This window comes from Girardinichthys multiradiatus, chromosome X (assembly GCF_021462225.1).
Source record: "Girardinichthys multiradiatus isolate DD_20200921_A chromosome X, DD_fGirMul_XY1, whole genome shotgun sequence".
NCBI lineage: Eukaryota > Metazoa > Chordata > Actinopteri > Cyprinodontiformes > Goodeidae > Girardinichthys > Girardinichthys multiradiatus.
The window spans coordinates 36,537,535-36,557,111 of record NC_061817.1 but is presented as its reverse complement, the minus strand read 5'-3'; the positions used below and the strand labels follow the sequence as shown (position 1 = coordinate 36,557,111).

The following is a 19,577-nucleotide window of genomic DNA, read 5'->3' as shown; positions in this document are numbered from 1 at the left end:
CTTCACAATGCAGATTAACACGGATGTGTTTTTATTCTGATGCACATTAAATCTAAATAAATTGTCTGTCCATCCGGTCTTAGTTTCCGATTTTTATCAGGTTTCATGTCTAGTGACGATAATGTGCATTTATGCATTTAAAAATGAGGAATACCTCTGGTCTGTGGGAACCCTGAGGGTCTAATGTCCTCAGCCAGGTTGTTTCCTGAGTGTTTCAGCTCGAGTATGGAGTTGTAAACGGGTTGAATGTGACTGTTTTCATTACCGTCAGGATCGCGGAGTGCAAACACGTTGTCACAGGAACTTGTTTAATGCATCGGTCCTTTACAGAGCTGCAGTGTACGGCTCAGTGAAAGAGCTCATTATGGCATAACTGAATGTTTACCTTCACTTTCCGTTACTGAACACACTTCATAACTGCTGCTACGAAGCAGTTATACCCTCCCTGACTGATTTTTCACTCTATCTGCAGTTGTTTTTGCCATGAAAACACATTTATGTCTTGGGTTTATCCTAGAAATTTCAACTGAGCTTAGTTATTATAAGTTAGAAAGTATGTCATCTTTTTAGCTAGATTTCCTGCCTTTTTTCTGGTCTAAACCATAGATTGTGGCATTGTTGGATGTATTCATTTAAACATCTGCAGCTCCACCACCTGTGCTTTTGGTGGTGCCATGCAACGTTTAATCTTTCAGCTGTGCCCCCTGACACTCATGATCACCTTCTCCACCCTACCTGTGCTCTCTTCCTCCCATGCCTTTATCCACTGCCTGTTCATTTGGATGGTTGAACCCAGGTAACAACACCCACCTCCACCTGTCTCCCTCTCATTCCTAATCATGGATGCTACTCCTTACTTCAGATTGTTTTTGCTTCCATGTCTAAAACATAAATGCTCTGATGCACAATCATTGCAGGTATTGTTGGGCGAGGCTATGTACAAGCTTATTTTAAAGTTTAAACTTTCTACAGTTAAAGCCACAGTTATTCATACCCCTGTCAGTTTGACATTTAACAAATCTTTTTATTTTACCAACATGTCTTTTTCACTGGAAGTAATATATGAACATCTTAGAAAGGATCAGTCTGGATTCAGCCTTGAATCTGTGGAGGGAGCAAAAGATTAGGGTGATGACAAGGAAGCCTTCCATCTCCAAACACTTGGAGCTCATCAACAAAAAATGAATGGGCAAAAACACCGGTGAAAACATGCAGACAGCTGGTCAGCAATTAGATTAAGGTTTTGATTGGGGTTGTGCCAATTAAGGCCATTTAATTGATTATTGGGTATAAATCATTTTAACATGGGATTTTTTTTTTTTCAAATGAAAACCTGCTGTACATTTTCTTTTCTTTTGGGAGATGTTTCATTTCCAGCAAAAGAAGCAAACCTCTTGGTTGACTAAAAATCCTAATAATCTAAATCTGCTAGCAGGTATGAATAATATTGGTCTTAACTGTATGAAGAACACTCAACACTTATTGGTACACATATCCCAGAAAGCAAGCGAGCCTTTTCTGATTTATCGTATGAAATACTCGTGTTTCCTCCTTGTTGTCTTCGTCCCCCCGTTAATGTTGGTCTGTCTGCCTTCAGGACTCATTTCTCCATCTGAGAGTGTGTTTTTTTTTTTTCCTGTTGCCTTTGTGTTAAACTGGCAGGAGGTCTGACTGCAGCGAATTCGGCTTCAATAGGAACCTGCTGAGGAGGCGAGCCCAGCGTCTCCTCAGCAAGTACTCTGGTCTGGTCTGTGTTAGAATAAAGAGACATGTCTCTGTAGGTGAGTGCTGGTATTTTAGCTGTGGACCGTCTCCATGGACTGCACGGCCTTCTGGGAAAAAACGCACTGCTTTTCTTTGTGTGGAGATCAGTGAGAGACAGGAAAACATGTTTTCTGGTTTTAGGTTTTCACACTGTAAACAGTTTCTTTTATAAACGACCAAATTTCACCTGTTTCTTTCCTCTGATTGAAGTTCAACTAGGAGGAAAATGACAAACGAATTAAAACCACCTGATGTCTGTCATCTTGTAGTCCCTTTGGTTGGCAGTTGTCTCTACTTTTAATTTGAGGGCTCATGAATGTATCTGTAGTCCTTCAAGTTCTCTCAGCGATTCTGTTTTGTCTCCATTGATTCTGATTTCTGGATGTCCGCTTTTCTGTCTCTTTAGTTGTTTAAATCTCCATGTTGTGCAAAAACGCCTTCATGGTGGGCTTTAATATTTATTTTCTGTTGTACTTAGAAATTCACGAGGCTGTGTTTTTCCTGAGGAACGTAAACTGAGCGCAGCTCATTGGGACATTAAACATCTGAGTTGTTTTAGGAGCACGCTCCAGTAATTGTTTGGAGCTGTTGCTGATAAAATACACGTGTTTCTTCTTGCTTTAAAACATCCTAACTTTAAACACTGAGAGGCCAAGCTTCAGCCATGACACATGTATGCCCAGTTCTGCGTGCACCCTACTAGGGGACGTGGTCCTGGCATGAAAACAGACCTCCAGACACAGCAGCTGGCTTCTGCTGCTGTGTCCACCCTGGTTCCACATCCTGCTCTCCTTGTGCCGACCTGGAAGTTTTTCTTCATTAAATTCTTATTAATCACCGTTTGCTCATATTTTATACAGACATGAACTTGAGTGACAGCCTGTTCTTAATCCACAGGCTTTAAATGATGTTGGTCCACCCTTTGCAGCTACAGCAGTTTCAGCTCCTCTGAGAAGGTTTTTCACAAGGTTCATCAGTCCGTTCACCTCGTTTTTATTCAGCCTCTGCCGTTTTGGTTGTTGCATCAGTTTGTACCACCAAGTGGACGTTTCATGGTTGCATTTACAACTAATATTTTAAAGTAAGGTTTTGTGAAGGTGCTGTAAGGAATTGTGGTTATATGACTCCATTAAGTAATATCTGCCAACTGGAGGTAATTTAAGGACAACATTCAGGTTATAAAACCTTGGGTCGAGAGAATAAACACTTAGTGGGTTTAATTCATCCTCAGTGTGTGAAAGCTGTTTATCACTTCTTGTTTTATTCGCAATGTTGTGCGGAGAGCTGGAAATATTCACCGTAGCTCTCTGCAAACACACATTCCTCTAAGCTGATATTAGAGATGAGATAATGAGAAGCTGTCTGTGGAGCAGGTGGTCGGAGCTGATTTCACTGCTTCCTCCCACACACACTCAGAAACACATTGTTTATCTCTGGAAAAGACAGAAATGGGGCGATTTGTGGGATTAGGAAAAAAACATGGAGGTCACATTGCTTTGTTGCGGACAAACAAACTATTAGGTTTGAATGGACTGAGGCACGTCTTCTCGCCTTTAATTCATGTTACATCTTTTTGGTGGCGTTTATGTAAACGTGAAACTAATTTAATTCCATGCATTAAATTGTGTTGCTTTCGTTTTAATGGGCCTGAACAAGATAAATGACTTTACCATGTAGAATGACTAGAACTGCACAATACACTCACCGGCCACTTTATTAGGTACACCTTGCTAGTACCGGGCTGGACCCCTTTTTGCCTTGAGAACTGCCTTAATCCTTCGTGGCATATATTCAACAAGGTACTGGAAACATTCCTCAGAGAGTTTGGTCCATATTGACATGATTTGTCAGCTGCATCCATGATGCGAATCTCCTGTTCCACCACATCCCAAAGGTGCTCTATTGGATTGAGATCTGGTGACTGTGGAGGCCATTTGAGTCCAGTGAACTCATTGTCATGTTCAAGAAACCAGTCTGAGATGATTCGTGCTTTATGACATGGCGCGTTATCCTGCTGGAAGTAACCATCAGAAGATGGGTACACCGTGGTCATAAAGGGATGGACATAGTCAGCAACAATACTCAGGTAGGCTGTGGCGTTGACACGATGCTCAGTTGGTACTAAAGGGCCCAAAGTGTGCCAAGAAAATATCCCCCACACCATTACACCTCCACCACCAGCCTGAACCGTTGATACAAGGCAGGATGGATCCAGGCTTTCATGTTGTTGACACCAAATTCTGACCCGACCATCCGAATGTCGCAGCAGAAATCGAGACTCATCAGACCAGGCAACGTTTTTCCAATCTTCTATTGTCCAATTTTGGTGAACCTGTGCAAATTGTAGCCTCAGTTTCCTGTTCTTAGCTGACAGGAGTGGCACCCGATGTGGTCTTCTGCTGCTGTAGCCCATCTGCCTCAAGGTTCGAAGTGTTGTACGTTCAGAGATGCTCTTTTGCATGCCTTGGTTGTAACGAGTGGTTATTTGAGTTACTGTTGCCTTTCTATCAGCTCGAACCAGTCTGGCCATTCTCCTCTGACCTCTGGCATCAACAAGGCATTTGTGCCCACAGAACTGCTGCTCACTGGATATTTCCTTTTTTTCGGACCATTCTCTGTAAACCCTAGAGATGGTAGTGCGTGAAAATCCCAGTAGATCAGCAGTTTCTGAAATACTCAGACCAGACCGTCTGGCACCAACAACCATGCCTCGTTCAAAGTCACTTAAATCACCTTTCTTCCCCATTCTGATGCTCGGTTTGAACTGCAGCAGATCGTCTTGACCATGTCTTCATGCCTAAATGCATTGAGTTGCTGCCATGTGATAGACTGATTAGAAATTTGCGTTAACGAGCAGTTGGACAGGTGTACCTAATAAAGCGGCCAGTGAGTGTATATCGGCATTAACATCAGTATCGGCCAATGTTAGTCATTTGTGTTTACTTGGATTTTTATTCTGTTTAACAGACATACAACTAAAACTAAACCACGAAACAAAATGTCCAGAAAAACTCAGGTGACTGACAACTTAAAGAGATATTTGAAATGCTGATAAGATTAAAGTTTCTACATAGAAGTGGCTTTTCAAACATCTATTTTCCATGTTCATAACTGCCTTCATCTGGTTGAAGTGAGAAAGTTGTGGGGTAAGGAGGATAGTACCTCCATGTTGCTTTAGCCATGTAATACATGAAGACTGAAATGGTCATGCCAGTAATGTTGATCCAATGTTTCTCCCAAGCGAGGTGAAGGAGGGCAATCCCTCTCTGTGGATATCCCCGTTTTGGTACTGGAAACTGATCGGTGAGCCTTGTCCAGCAGCGGTGCATCTTTCAGCTTAAACGCTTGTCGGAGCAGTGCCGTATCTGAGGAGTTGGAGCAGCACTAAGTTTTCCTGACAACAAGATGTTGACACCCTGAAAGGAGGTTAATAACGTGCGTTCCTTCACTCGAGGCCCAGGTTGGAGTCATTGTTGCAGGCCTCGTCTAATAAGTGTCACTTCCCGTCCTTTAGAAAGTTGAAGTCTTGGAAGACCTGTTAAAATTGGGCCTCTTTGTGTCACATCCTGGGAGAAATTACCTGAGATTACCTATAAAAACATTTTGAATTCAGTTTCAAACAAACATGTAAAACAGAACAAAACAAACTAAATATCTTTCGATACAAATACAGTAAATACCAATAAAAAAAACAAAAAACATTAGACACACTGTTGAGACTTACATAGCTGAAGTACACAATAGTTTAATCCCAAAACTTACTAATAGTTTTTTTTGTTTCCTTGTTGTAAATTACACAATAATAAGTTCAATAAAACCTAAACAATAATTAAGATAAATAACTTTATTTTTCAATGCTCAGAAACTTCTGGGCAATGCAATTTCTTGTTCCAACACCATGTTGTTTGGGTTTAGTCTTGATTTGTGGCTCTCCTTTTTATTTTGTTTATTTTTATTAACTTCCTGCTGTTAGTTGTTGTTGGAGACTTCTGAATCTCGTATGAAAGTTACTCATATTTGTGTTTAATTGATGCTTTGAGAAAAGTTTAACGTGTTTTACAGTTTTTCTTCTACCTTGCAGGATGTCCACCATCCCCTTCGTCCTAAAGAGAAGCTCCATCCGGACAGCAACAACAACGAGAACTCTGTCCCCAAAGACTTCGACACCATCGACAGCAACAGCAACCTGGGAGCGCGATCGCAGCGTCAGCGACTACGAAAGCTGGAAAAGAACCAAAGCATGCTGGGAAACGAAGTCCTAAAGCACATTCCCAACCTTCCTAAAGTTCACAACCAGACCCACATCCAGAAGGCCCTCCCACATCTCCAAACTCTTCCAGCGCCGGCTCAGGGGTCCAATCAGGATCCCCTGTTCTTCCAAACGAAGACGCCCGGTTCACCTCCGCTGCCACCGGGTCTGGAGCCGCATAAGGAGCAGCCACAGTGTGAAATCAGCGGGAAAGAGGCAATTTCTGCTTTGTCCAGAGCCAAGAGCCGGGAGTGCCGGCAGCAGATAGTTGAGGTATACTGCAAGCACAAAGAGAGGGCGCTGATGCCTGAGAAGGTTCCTCGTTTCTGCCCCATAGAAGGTGAGAGCATCTGGCAGGAAACAGTCCATCTTTGAGTTTTAAATGGAAGAACAGTTTGGAGCCAGCTGTGGCTTCAGATTTTCTTCCTTCTAAATTTACCCTTGAAGGAACAAATTTAGCAGAGGGTGCACCATTGAAGGAGAGAGCCATCTCTGTGGTCACCAGCTCTATTTTCAGGGTGTGTAGTATGAAGAGACACAGTGAGGACGCCAATCTTTCAGGGTAATTACACCCTAATTAAACAACCCGTTTGTAGTCTTATTCTGGATGGCCTGACTAATGACTCATTCTTAGAACCACCCCAGGGCCGCTTGAGGGTTAATTTATATGATTATGGGTTCCTTTGATGATACAGTGGTCATTAGGTCCAAAGACTGACGCTGGTTTCTGATTTTCTTTAGACTTCTTTTAGGCATTTTAGTCCACGTCAAAGGGCGTACATGGCTCAGCTGAACCTCCTGATTACAGCTCGTTCCCTGTGTGGCCCACAGCCAAGAGGTCACTCATTTGTTCTGGCAAACCTCGACCCGTCCCATTTTAGTGAGAAGGTGGAGCAACGTCAGGCATAGAAGCATGTGGAAACAGCTAAGGGTACAACTAAAGGGTTTTGCAAATGTATTTACACCCCTTTTCCACATTTTGTCACCTTACAACCACAGTCTTTAATGTATTTTAATAAGATTTTATGTGATAGACCAACAAAAAGTAGTGCTTCATGGTGAAGTGGAAGGAAAATCATACATGGACAGATGAAGTTCTGAAAACTGAGGCATGCATTTGTAAACAGCTTTCCTTTTCTCTGATACCCCTAAATAAAAACCTAGTGCACCCGATTCAGAAGCACCTGTGTGAAAGTTAAGCTCAGTATAAATACAGCTGCTCTGGGGTTAGGTTCTAAAACACCATCCCAAGCTTTGAACATCCCAGAGCTCGGTCCATCATCTGAACATGGAGAGAGGATGGACCAACTGCAGACCTACAGCGACATGGACGTCCAAGATTAATCAAAGAAGCAGCTAAGAGGACCATGATAACTGGAGGAGATGCAAAGATCCACAGCTCAGGTGGGAGAAGATATTGACAGGACAACTACCGATCTGGCCCTTATGGATGAAAACAAAGTTACTGCAAGCCCTGTTTGGAGTTTGCCATTATCAATGTAGAGGACATGGCAACATTTGGAAGAAGATGCTCTGCTAAGAGGAGACTAAAAGGAGACCCACGAGAATGGCCCCAAATATACAACATTTAGATCAAAACATTTTCATGAGCTAGAATTGTCTAGTCAAAGCCCAGACTTAAATCCAGTTAAGAATCTGTAGCAACACTTGAAAACTGATGTTCACAGCTGCTCTCTGTCCAATCTGACTGAGCACCTGAAGCAGCACCATGCTGGGAGTGTGGAGGTCCACCTGAAGCAGCACCATGCTGGGAGTGTGGAGGTCCACCTGAAGCCGAGTGTGGAGGTCCGCCTGAAGCAGCACCATGCTGGGAGTGTGGAGGTCCACCTGAAGCCGAGTGTGGAGGTCCGCCTGAAGCAGCACCATGCTGGGAGTTTGGAGGTCCACCTGAAGCCGAGTGTGGAGGTCCGCCTGAAGCAGCACCATGCTGGGAGTGTGGAGGTCCGCTTTGAAGCAGCACCATGCTGGGAGTGTGGAGGTCCCCGAAGCCGTGTGGAAGGGAGGTCCGCCTGAAGCAGCACCATGCTGGGAGTTGGAGGTCCACCTGAAGCCGGAGTGTGGAGGTCCGCTTGAAGCAGCACCATGCTGGGAGTGTGGAGGTCCGCTGAAGCAGCACCATGCTGGGAGTGTGGAGGTCCACCTGAATGAGCCGATGTAGTGGAGGTCCACTTGAAGCAGCACATGCTGGGAGTGTGGAGGTCCGCTTGAAGCAGCACCATGCTGGGAGTGTGGAGGTCCGCTTGAAGCAGCACCATGCTGGCAGTGTGGAGGTCCACCTGAAGCAGCACCATGCTGGGAGTGTGGAGAGGTCCACCTGAAGCAGCACCATGCTGGGGAGTGTGGAGGTCCACCTGAAGCAGCACCATGCTGGGAGTGTGGAGGTCCCACCTGAAGCAGCACCATGCTGGAGTGTGTGGGTCCGCCTGAAGCAGCACCATGCTGGAGTGTGGAGGTCCACCTGAGCAGCACCATGCTGGGAGTGTGGAGGTCCGCCTGAAGCAGCACCATGCTGGGAGTGTGGAGGTCCACCTGAAGCAGCACCATGCTGGGAGTGTGGAGGTCCACCTGAAGCAGCACCATGCTGGGAGTTTGGAGGTCCACCTGAAGCCGAGTGTGGAGGTCCACTTGAAGCAGCACCATGCTGGGAGTGTGGAGGTCCGCTTGAAGCAGCACCATGCTGGGAGTGTGGAGGTCCGCTTGAAGCAGCACCATGCTGGGAGTGTGGAGGTCCACTTGAAGCAGCACCATGCTGGGAGTGTGGAGGTCCGCCTGAAGCAGCACCATGCTGGGAGTGTGGAGGTCCGCCTGAAGCAGCACCATGCTGGGAGTGTGGAGGTCCACCTGAAGCAGCACCATGCTGGGAGTTTGGAGGTCCACCTGAAGCCGAGTGTGGAGGTCCGCCTGAAGCAGCACCATGCTGGGAGTGTGGAGGTCCGCCTGAAGCAGCACCATGCTGGGAGTGTGGAGGTCCGACTTGAAGCAGCACCATGCTGGGAGTGTGGAGGTCCGCTGAAGCAGCACCATGCTGGGAGTGTGGAGGTCCACCTGAAGCAGCACCATGCTGGGAGTGTGGAGGTCCACCTGAAGCAGCACCATGCTGGGAGTGTGGAGGTCCACCTGAAGCAGCACCATGCTGGAGTGTGGAGGTCCACCTGAAGCAGCACCATGCTGGGAGTGTGGAGGTCCACCTGAAGCAGCACCATGCTGGGAGTGTGGAGGTCCACCTGTAACCCAGCTTTCACCTGCCTCAGGTTCAGCCTCGTCTTTAAATGAGCAGAGCTGAAGGAAAGAACGGGATGAAAAACTCCTAAGTTTTGGAGACAACTAGATGCAATCACCTCCTTTAAAGATATCCAGCCGTAGGGTGTTCCTGAGAGAGGGCCCTACACCATGTTTTCTCCATTTTTATTACCTCCTCCATGTCTCAGAGCTGAGACAAAACTATTTCATCAGTGACACTGGTGCTACTTTGCAGTAGCATTGAAATCAGGATGTCATAAAAGATTCTTCTTTTAAATAAGCTTTATTGTTCAAGAAATAGAAAATGCATTTTGTTCCTCACTGCTGAGTTAATCACATCTGCAGGTTTAATAGTTTATCTCTAAGCCTCAGTGATAAAGATTGTCTCATTAAGGTAATTTATTATGTTCAGCTGTCTTGTCTCATTGAATCCATATGAATCCTACCTACCTACCTGTTTACCCTAAGAAAAGTAACCCAAACTGCATCTTGAAAGAGGAGGAATCGCATTGCATTGAATAATTTTTTCCATCTAAAGTGGATCGGATCCTTTGTAGAGTATCAAGATGCATATCTTATCTGATGGGTTGGTGGCAGAACCCATCAGACTACAATATGTTTCGGAAAATTATGGGCTAGAGCAGTACCACCTTTTTCCTAATTATTAGACAAAAAGTTACATTTACTAAGTTTTAGTTAATTTCGTTTTTAGAGTAAAAGTAGTTATGTCAAAAACACTGAGCTTTTATGTTAACTGACCTTTGAACCCCCTCTCTGTCCAGGTAAAGCTAGCGTGAACGTGCAGTGGGACGACAGGGCAGCCTCTGATGGTTCTCCGCCTGTTCGCGTCGCCTTCGTCCTGGTCGTCCACGGCCGAGCCTCACGCCAGTTTCAGCGGCTCTTCAAAGCCATCTACCACACCTCGCACTTCTACTACGTCCATGTAGACGAGGTGGGACCAGCACCATCACACCAGATCTCATGTTTATTGCCTTTACTGAAAACATTCACGGCAGATGAACAGGTCACATTATTGAGTCTAAAATCCTCTCTAAATCAGCGGGTACCCCTTATAAATGTGACCCAAGGTGGACATCATGGTCATGTTCTTGTATACATTTAATGATACATCCAAATAGTATTAATATTACTTTATATCCAGAAACCTCAGCGTATTTTATTGATATTTTAGTGACAGACCAGCACAAAGTAAAACATGGAAGGAAAATAAAACATGGTGTTGGACATTTCTTATAAATAAAATCTGAAACGTGTGGCATGCACTTGTATTCAGCCCCTTGAGTCAATACTTTGTAGAACCACCTTTGTTTGCAGTTACAGCTGTGAGTCATTTGGGATCCATTTTGCAGAACTGCACATTGAAATGCTTACTACTTACTTTTTTCTTTGCTAAACAGTCCAAGCTCAGTCAGATTGGTCGGAGAACATCTGTGAACATCAATTCTCATGTTTTGCCACTGCTTCTCAAGTGGATGTAGGTCTTGAGCTTTGACTAGGCCATTGCACTGCATGAAAATCCCTCCATCTAAATGATTCCGCTTAAGGGTGGTTGTCCTGCTGGAAGGTGAACCTCCATCTCAGTGTTTTCTGCAGCCTTTAACATGTTTACTTCCAGGATTGTGCTGTTTTTAGCTCCATCCATCTTCTCATCAACTCTGACCAGTCTCCCTGTAACTGGCTAAGAAAGGCCTACCCACAGTATGACGCTGCCACCCCCATGTTTCACTGTCGGAATGGCGTATTCAGGGGGAACCCATGTACATCCTCACACAGGTTGTTCCTTTGGCCAGAGATTTCATTTTGCTCTAATCTGAGCAGAGCTCCTTCTTCCACATGTTTGCTGAGTCTCCTACATGGCTTGTTGGATACTGAGAACAGGACTTGTTGTGGATTTCTTCTTGCCACTCTTCCCTAAAGGCCAGGTATGTGGAGTGCAGGTTCTCCTACAAGAGCTGTGCATCTCTGCAGCTCTTCCAGAGTTACCATGGGCCTCTTAGCTGCTTCTCTGATTTGTGTCCCCATGTTCAGATGATGGATTAAGCAGAGCACTAGGACATGTTCAAAGCTTGGGATATTGTTATAGAACTTAACTCTGCTTTAAACCTCTCCACAACGTTCTCGCTGAACTGTGCTCTGTTTCTTGGTCTCCATGATGCTGTTTGTTTTCTAATGTTCTCTAACAAACCTCTGAGGCCAGAAAAAGAACGACTGGACTCTGCTTACTAATTAGATGACTTCATACCACACTGGATTTTATTTAGAGGACTTTACAGATTTTCATTTATAAAAACACATTATTACTATTTATTGTTTTTCTTCCACTTTACAGTTATGCATCACGTTGTACTAATCTTTCACAAATATTCCCACTAGAATTTGTTGTAGTTTGTTGCTTCTACTAGAAACATTCATGGGGTATGAATAGTTTTTCACCCAGCATCAGTTTAACCTGTAGGCCTGTTAGTTATGCCTTTAATGCAACGATTTAAATGTCCTCTGCTTGTTTATCTCTGTCCTCTCAGAGGTCTGACTACCTCCACAGAGAGGTTCTGTCTCTGGTGGGTCGGTTCCCTAACGTCAGAGTCACTCCCTGGAGAATGGCGACCATCTGGGGTGGAGCCAGTCTCCTGACAATGTACCTGCAGAGCATGGACGACCTCCTCAAAATGACAGACTGGTCCTGGGACTTCTTCATCAACCTCAGCGCTGCCGATTACCCCATCAGGTGAGAGGCTGCAGTTTAAAATAGGTTTTTATTTTCCACACAAGGAGTTTCAGGCTAAGAAGAGAATAAGTCCATGATAAACTTTAGATTTAATCCAGGAAACAGAACCTGAGGTTGATCTTCAAGTGTCTTCTCAGAGAAATGTTTTAGGTCATCTCAGCATGTGGCTACAAGGTATCACACTTATCTGTGCTCCTTTGGGTGGTTTTGAGTTATACAATCATGATCCGGTTCTAAGTTCATTATATTTTTCTCTCCTCCAGTCAGTCTGTTGAAGTGATCAGAATAGTTCTCCACGCTTTCTGAACCTTTTCAAACTATTTTCTTTGGATTTTAGCAGCTTTTTCACTCATTTTCAGTCCAGTCTTTGCAGGGATTTTTGCCACGGATGGAAAATTGTTGAGGAAAGAGAATAAATAGAGGTAAGAAAGTGTCAGGCAGAAAAGGTGAGACTAAAAATCAGTATATAGAAAAACCCAAAATGAAAAGAAACACTTCAAGGAGCCCAGAGAACTACTGCAAAACAAACAATTCACTGTAAAATATTACTGGATTAGTAAAATTACCCTTTTCACCACTATATTAAAGGGCCATTCAATAAATTATATCAAAAAGTTAATTTATTTCAGTAACTGATGTTTTCAAGCCTTTATATCTGTTAATTATGATGATTTTCTGCTGCCAATCAATAAAAACAAAATTTAATATTAGAATATTAAATTAAGTAATAAAAATATTTTAATAAATAAATGTGAGCTGCACGGTGGCACAGTTGGTAGCACTGTTGCCTTGCAGCAAGAAGGTCCTGGGTTCGATTCCTGGCCTGGGGTCTTTCTGCATGGAGTTTGCATGTTCTCCCCGTGCATGGGTGGGTTCTCACCGGGTACTCCGGCTTCCTCCCACAGTCCAAAAACATGCCTGTTAGGTTAATTGGTCACTCTAAATTGACCTTAGGTGTATGAATGAGTGTGTGCTTGGTTGTTTGTTGCCCTGTGATGGACTGGCGACCTGTCCAGGGTGTACCCTGCCTCTCGCCCATAGACTGCTGGAGATAGGCACCAGCTCCCCTGAGACCCACTATGGAATAAGCGGTAGAAAATGACTGACTGACTAAATAAATGTGGGCTTAATGAAAGCTATGTTTAATACCTGCATTAAGGTTGTTATTTTCAAAAGGTACTTTTAACCTGACCAACGAGCCTCATCGGATCTATATTCTAATTTATTGACCATGACTGTATGTTTACATATGTTACAACTGATACCAAATGTCCTTTTGTATCTGGATTCATATTGTTATTATTTTTATTATTATTGTTATTGTACACCTGTATGCATATTCGGGCCACACAGTGGACCAATTGCTCCTTGCAATAAGAAGGTCCTAGGTTCGAATCCTGGCCTGGAGTCTTTCTGCATGGAGTTTGCATGTTCTCCCCATACATGTGTGGGTTCTCTCAGGGTACTCTGGCTTCCTCCCACAGTCCACAAGCAGACCGTTAGGTTAATTGGTCTCTCTAAATTGCCCGTAGGTATGAGTGTGATCATGGTTGTGTCCTGTGATGACCTGGTGACCAGTCCAGGGTGAACCCCGGCTCACTCAATGACTGCTGGAGAGAACCCCCCCACCCCACCTCCCGCTACCAGGCATGGACATGTGGATATGATGGAAGGATGCATTTTTTTTTCACAACAAAAACATAAAACAGACAGCACAGCAGAACATAGAATATATGTAAACATTTGATGCTGACCAACATGCATCATAATTCAACCAAATTATGCATAAAAAACATGGAGAAAACTCTGGCTGCATGGAAGGAAAGTATAAAAAAAATGAGGGATAAAGCAGGAGTTACGCCTGCTGTTGACGCCATTAGTTTAAGTAAAACAAGGAAGGTAAAGCAAACAGTGCCTGATGCTGGAACCCACACCGTAAACACTGATGTTGGGAAAGTTGGAGGTGACTCCTTGTTTTTAAAGCTCTGCTGTTTATCCGGCAATCAGTGAAAGCTGCTGTTTTCTGAATGAAACTCCTAAGCCTGCATTGAAGAGTGATCTTTTCCTGCAGAAACCCATCCGTGCCGCATGCTGCTGCTCATTGTTTGGGTTTTTCCACGCTGTTTCATCCCAGTGGTTTGTCCTCATAAAGAGAGAAAAACAACAGATCAAACAGACTGATCATCAGCGTGAGTCTGAACACGCTTCCAGCTAAAATCCATAACAGAGCCGCAGCGTCAGCACCATGCATCCATCCATCAATCCATCAATGGCTGTGAGGTCACTGAGGCTCATGGAGCAGAAGTCAATAGAACAGGACAGGACGCTTTCTATCTACAGGTCAACAAAACAATACATCCCATTTTAAACTGGGTTCCTAAACATTTTTCAGTCAAATTTCCAGAGTTCCCAGTTCCCTGCATCTACTGCAGATATTTCTATATTGGCTTAAAAATGGGAAACAAGCACGAAGAAACAGAATGGGTGGATTTAACATTTAATTGCACATGAACATAAAATGTTAATATTTTTCAAACAAACTATCTTTTCCAGACAGTGTAGGGAAGGAAGCAAGAAAGGAAGCAGAGAATTCCTATTTCTTGAAGAAAGAACATATAAGAACATCCTTTAGTTGTTTTTCTTCCATCTGTCCTCAAATAGAACAGCAGAGTCACACAGTAACACCTGCAGGCTGTAATCGGATTTAATCAGGGTGATCCGACTGGCGTTCCTCTCTTCTCTGGACTCGGAAGTGTTTGTTTGAGTTTTCCGTCTCCTCTTCGGGCTTCGCTCTGCAAACAATGAAATAAATCAGTCCAGTTGCAACCAAACAAGGAAACACACTTCCCTTTAATGATGGCTTGTTTTCGTTGCTTTTAAACCTGGAGACGCTTCCTTGAGAGGAAGCTGCATCCTGCTTATAGTCGAGTCCATTAAAGTCAAATTCCACTTCAGAATCATCAGGCAGACGGAAAGAAGACCAGCTGTCGGGTTTCACACACTTCTCCTTCATCCTGAGGCGTTATTCTACATGTCAACACGTTGCTTTCACACTGCGGCCATATTGGTCAGGGAAGAGCCCACATTTAAAAGCAACAAGTATCTATAAACGATAAGCACCTTATGATATACAGACGAGATAACATGAATTGTCTTTTTTATTATTAGATGAAATCTTTTACATCACGTTCTCTAGTATTACAGCAGGGCTGCGCGGAGATGCAGTTTCAATGAGTCGTATATACAACAATCAAATAAACGATGTGTGAAATATTAAAGGGAAATCCGTCTTTTTCAAATGCAGTTTTTTTCTGCCTAAATATTTATCTTTCCAGGTTGGCGGTACAGACCCAAATACATCTCTTTACATTTCTTCTGGTTTCTTTGTACTTCCTGGTTGCTCAGCCGATGACATTTCAGCCCCTGGGGTTGAGCGATGAGGTCAAGGAAATCATTTCTATCCGAGCTAAAAAAGAGGTTTAAAGTGCAGAGATGTAGGATAGAGGTCAACACTGGAGTTATTTTATAGATTAGGAAGTTTTGAGTCTTCTGCATCTTTTATTTGAACCCAGACGGATCAGGTGGAGTTTGTTGTTCAGTAAACAGATTATTAGCATCTGCCTTTTCTCTTCAGGTCCAACGACCAGCTGGTGGCGTTCCTGTCCAAATACCGCAACATGAACTTTATCAAGTCTCACGGCAGAGACAACGCTCGGTAAGGACGCAGGAAGCAGTTTGTGTTTCTTCAAATTGTTTCTGCGTCAAATTTGCTGGATATTTTAATTTAGATGAAGGATCTGAAGCCCTATAAACATCTGTGGAGTATCACTGGGTGTTGTTTGCAGGAAGGTCTGCAGCAGATTCATAAAATACATTTTTAATATAATTTCAAAAAAAAAAAGGGCTTCATTTTACTGAAGCTGCTTTGGATCTAGTATAGGAAGTGTGAAAAAAGTTAGAAACAAACCAGCATTTTGTAAAAATGTCTTTCTGCAAGCAGAAGGAAGTTGAAAATTTAAAGCATTTTAATTTGTTACCACAGATTTATAAAAGCATCTCTGAAAAACATGCAGACAAAAAAAATCCACATAAACGAAAAAATGTTAGTTAAACCAGAGGTTGGGAAAACCTTTAAACACAAGTGATCTTAATACCTGAACAAAAGTGATCTTTGTTTTTCAAGTAATAAAAAAAAAAAACCAAATGATTCTAATAAACCAGTGTGTTTAGATTCTGGAACAGTTTATAAACTGCTTTTCTGCTTTAAGCTTCGTTCTCCCATCAATAACATGCTGGAAGTATCGTAACTCCAGGCTGTTTATCTCTTCCCAGTTTCATCCGTAAACAGGGTCTGGACCGAGTCTTCTACGAGTGCGACACCCACATGTGGCGTCTTGGAGACCGCAAGATCCCGGAGGGCGTGTCCGTAGACGGAGGTTCTGATTGGTTCCTGCTCAGCCGGCCGTTTGTGGATTACGTCGTGAACTCCAGGGACGCGCTGGTCAGCAACATGAAGCGTTTTTACGCCTACACGCTGCTGCCGGCAGAGGTACCGGACCCACAGAACCTTAACCGGGTCAAACACAGCATGTTAGAAAAGCTTTTGAATAAACTCAGGAAATTATTTTTTGCTCTTTTTCTTTGCTCAGTTAGACATTAATAATTATTTTTTTAAATTAAAAACTAAATTTATCCAATAAAACTATCCTTTTTTTATTCTAAATTATTTTAAAATAAAGTATGTACAGAAAAAAAGTACATTTCTGTTTTTCCATTGGCTAATTTTTAATTTAGGTTTTTACTCTGCTAATAAAGTTTGTTTTGATGAGGAAGAATTTCTTAACGATGTGGATTTACGCATTAGACATTTGATTTTATTAAATAGAAAATATTTTCAAAATATCTCAGAACCATTAAGAATGTCTTATTTTAACACTCAATAAATAGTAAATTATTTTAAAATAAAATTAAAACTAAATATAAACATTTAGTTTAAAGTATATTTTTCAATTGGCGATGTAAAAGAATGCATTAAATCTTTAAATTAAAATAAAAACAAAATGAATATATGTATTATAAAACTAATGCTGATTTACACATTATTTTTTTTAAATCCAATAAAACACAAACTCATTAATAAATTAATAATGGTATTATCTATTTCTAAATTATCTTAAAATAAACATAAAAATAGAACTGAAAAAAGGGTTTTTAAATTGACAATTAGAAAAATATCAGTTAAACATTTATTATAAAAATGTTCAAATCTAAAATAAAATAATGCAATAAGATTGGATTAAAACTAAACCTTAACAATTTATTTGTAATTCTACATTTTGGAGAAAAAATTGGGAATATTTCAGATTTTTTTTTTCTATTGAATAACCTAAACCTTAGCATTTAAAAACTTCCTAGAAAAATTTAAAAACCATCTAAAGATGTCATTTATTGTTTGTAATATTCTTGCGGATTATTAAATGAAAAGCTTGGTTATTAATGATAATTAAAGCGCTCATTGTCTCTGATTGGTTTTCCTCGCTGCATCGTCGGCTGAAGGAGGAAACAAAATCTCCTCTGGAGGCTTGTCGGCGTGTTTTGCTTCATAAACTAGATCTTGTTTTTCCTTCTCTGGCAGTCATTTTTCCACACTGTCCTGGAAAACAGCGTCCACTGTGAGACCATGGTGGACAATAACCTGAGGCTCACCAACTGGAACCGCAAACTGGGATGTAAGTGCCAGTACAAGCACATAGTGGACTGGTGCGGCTGCTCTCCAAACGACTTCAAGCCTTCAGACCTGCCCCGGTTCCAGGTGAGAATCTGCCTGCTTACCTCCTCTCACCTGAAATCTGGGATAAAACAGTTTAGTCAGTTTGGTGACACATGTAGATAGGGTCCAATGGTTGTCATGGAGACACGGTGATCCCCAGATGTTAGTCCCCGCTTTAGTCCGTTTAACAACCATCCTGAATGTGTGTGAGGATGAGGTTAATGTGGATCTTCGGTTCAGCCTTGTTTGTTCCAGATGTTTTAATCTGTTTAGTTATTATTCTGTCTGCAGATGTGGACAAAACTGACACACATCGTCTTATTACACTGACAGGTTCTCCGGTCTGTCCCACATTGAAGAGTGGTTAGGATGATTGGGCCTCCATTTCATATATTTAAACTAGGAAACAGGACGTTATTTATTTAAGAACTAATTTTAAACGATTAAAAAAAAACTGTTAAAGTTATTTGTTTCAGTTAAGTTGTTTCTGTTTGAAAGAGGAGTATACACACGTTTTCATCCTTATTTGAACAGAAAGAACATTGTTTTTGGTAAATGGTAAAATAAAAAGTGTAAACAAACCAAAACAAATCACAACAACCATTTTTTACTTTCTACTGTTGTAAAATAAGTTTCAAAATACAGACAGAAGCTAATTTAAAAATGCATCCAAATAATAATTAAGTTCAGCATTAATTATGTAAAAATATTTGGTTTAGTCTGAAAAAATCCAACATTTGTAACTGGACTGGGAACTAATGTTTCCCCATGAACAGAACAAGGTTCTGACTGATTCTGGACCTGAAAAGTTTTCCAATGTCATCTTTGACGTTCAAAGCAGCATCAGCTGTTTAATGTGAGAGTAAAAAATGAAGACTTTCTGCTGGAATTAAACCAGCGCCCCCAGCAGGTTAAACTGAAGAACAGCAACAAACCCTTTAAACATACAATTAAACTCCACACTCATAACTGGTTCATAACTGGTAGATTTTATTATTTAACTGCAATAGTTGTGTTTGGTTTCTTCAGACTGTTTTATGTAAGATCTAAACTTTAAAAAACATTGAATAACTTTTTTTTAGGGCTGCACGGTGGTGCAGTTGGTAGCACTGTTGCCTTGCAGCAAGAAGGTCCTGGGTTTGATTCCCAACCGGGGGTCTTTCTGCATGGAGTTTGCATGTTCTCCCCGTGCATGCGTGGGTTCTCACCGGGTACTCCGGCTTCCTCCCACAGTCCAAAGACATGCCTGTTAGGTTAATTAGTCACTCTAAATTGCCCTTAGGTGTATGAATGAGTGTGTGCTTGGTTGTTTGTGTGTTGCCCTGCGATGGACTGGCGACCTGTCCAGGGTGGACCCCGCCTCTCGCCCATAGACTGCTGGAGATAGGCACCAGCTCCCCTGCGACCCACTATGGAATAAGCGGTAGAAAATGACTGACTGAATAACTTTTAATTTAAAATAAGGGAATCCAAGAAATTGTGAATGTAGCTTTAATATTTCTACATCACTGCCAGCTTTTTAGTTTCACACAGAGAAGTGAGAAAATCTCAGTTTCTATTGAAAGCATCATTCTTATAACCCATATACCTTTTAACTTGACAGAACTTTACAGAACGTTTGTCGTTTCTGGGTTCACTGGGATGAAATTGATACTCCTGCAGCCTTCGGTCCCTCTGGAGGCTGGCAGAGGAGCCCAGAATAGCTCTGCATTCACAAATTAGCGGCACTGGCTTTGGGCGGTTCCGGTGTCTTTGTAGTGGCAGACCTGAGGTCAGTGTCTGTGGAC

The 19,577-nt window shown here is 42.4% G+C and overlaps 1 protein-coding gene across 1 annotated transcript in view; it reads left to right on the top strand.

Annotated features, from left to right (window-relative positions):
• The window catches only part of LOC124863600 (xylosyltransferase 1-like), a 42,145-nt gene that overhangs the window by 12,198 nt on the left and 10,370 nt on the right, over positions 1 to 19,577 (top strand). The window contains exons 2-7 of the mRNA XM_047358055.1: positions 5,846 to 6,353; positions 10,057 to 10,226; positions 11,818 to 12,020; positions 15,655 to 15,735; positions 16,353 to 16,569; positions 17,656 to 17,832. Of these exons, the coding sequence (XP_047214011.1) occupies positions 5,846 to 6,353; positions 10,057 to 10,226; positions 11,818 to 12,020; positions 15,655 to 15,735; positions 16,353 to 16,569; positions 17,656 to 17,832 (1,356 nt within the window). The remainder of the gene's footprint in view (positions 1 to 5,845; positions 6,354 to 10,056; positions 10,227 to 11,817; positions 12,021 to 15,654; positions 15,736 to 16,352; positions 16,570 to 17,655; positions 17,833 to 19,577) is intronic.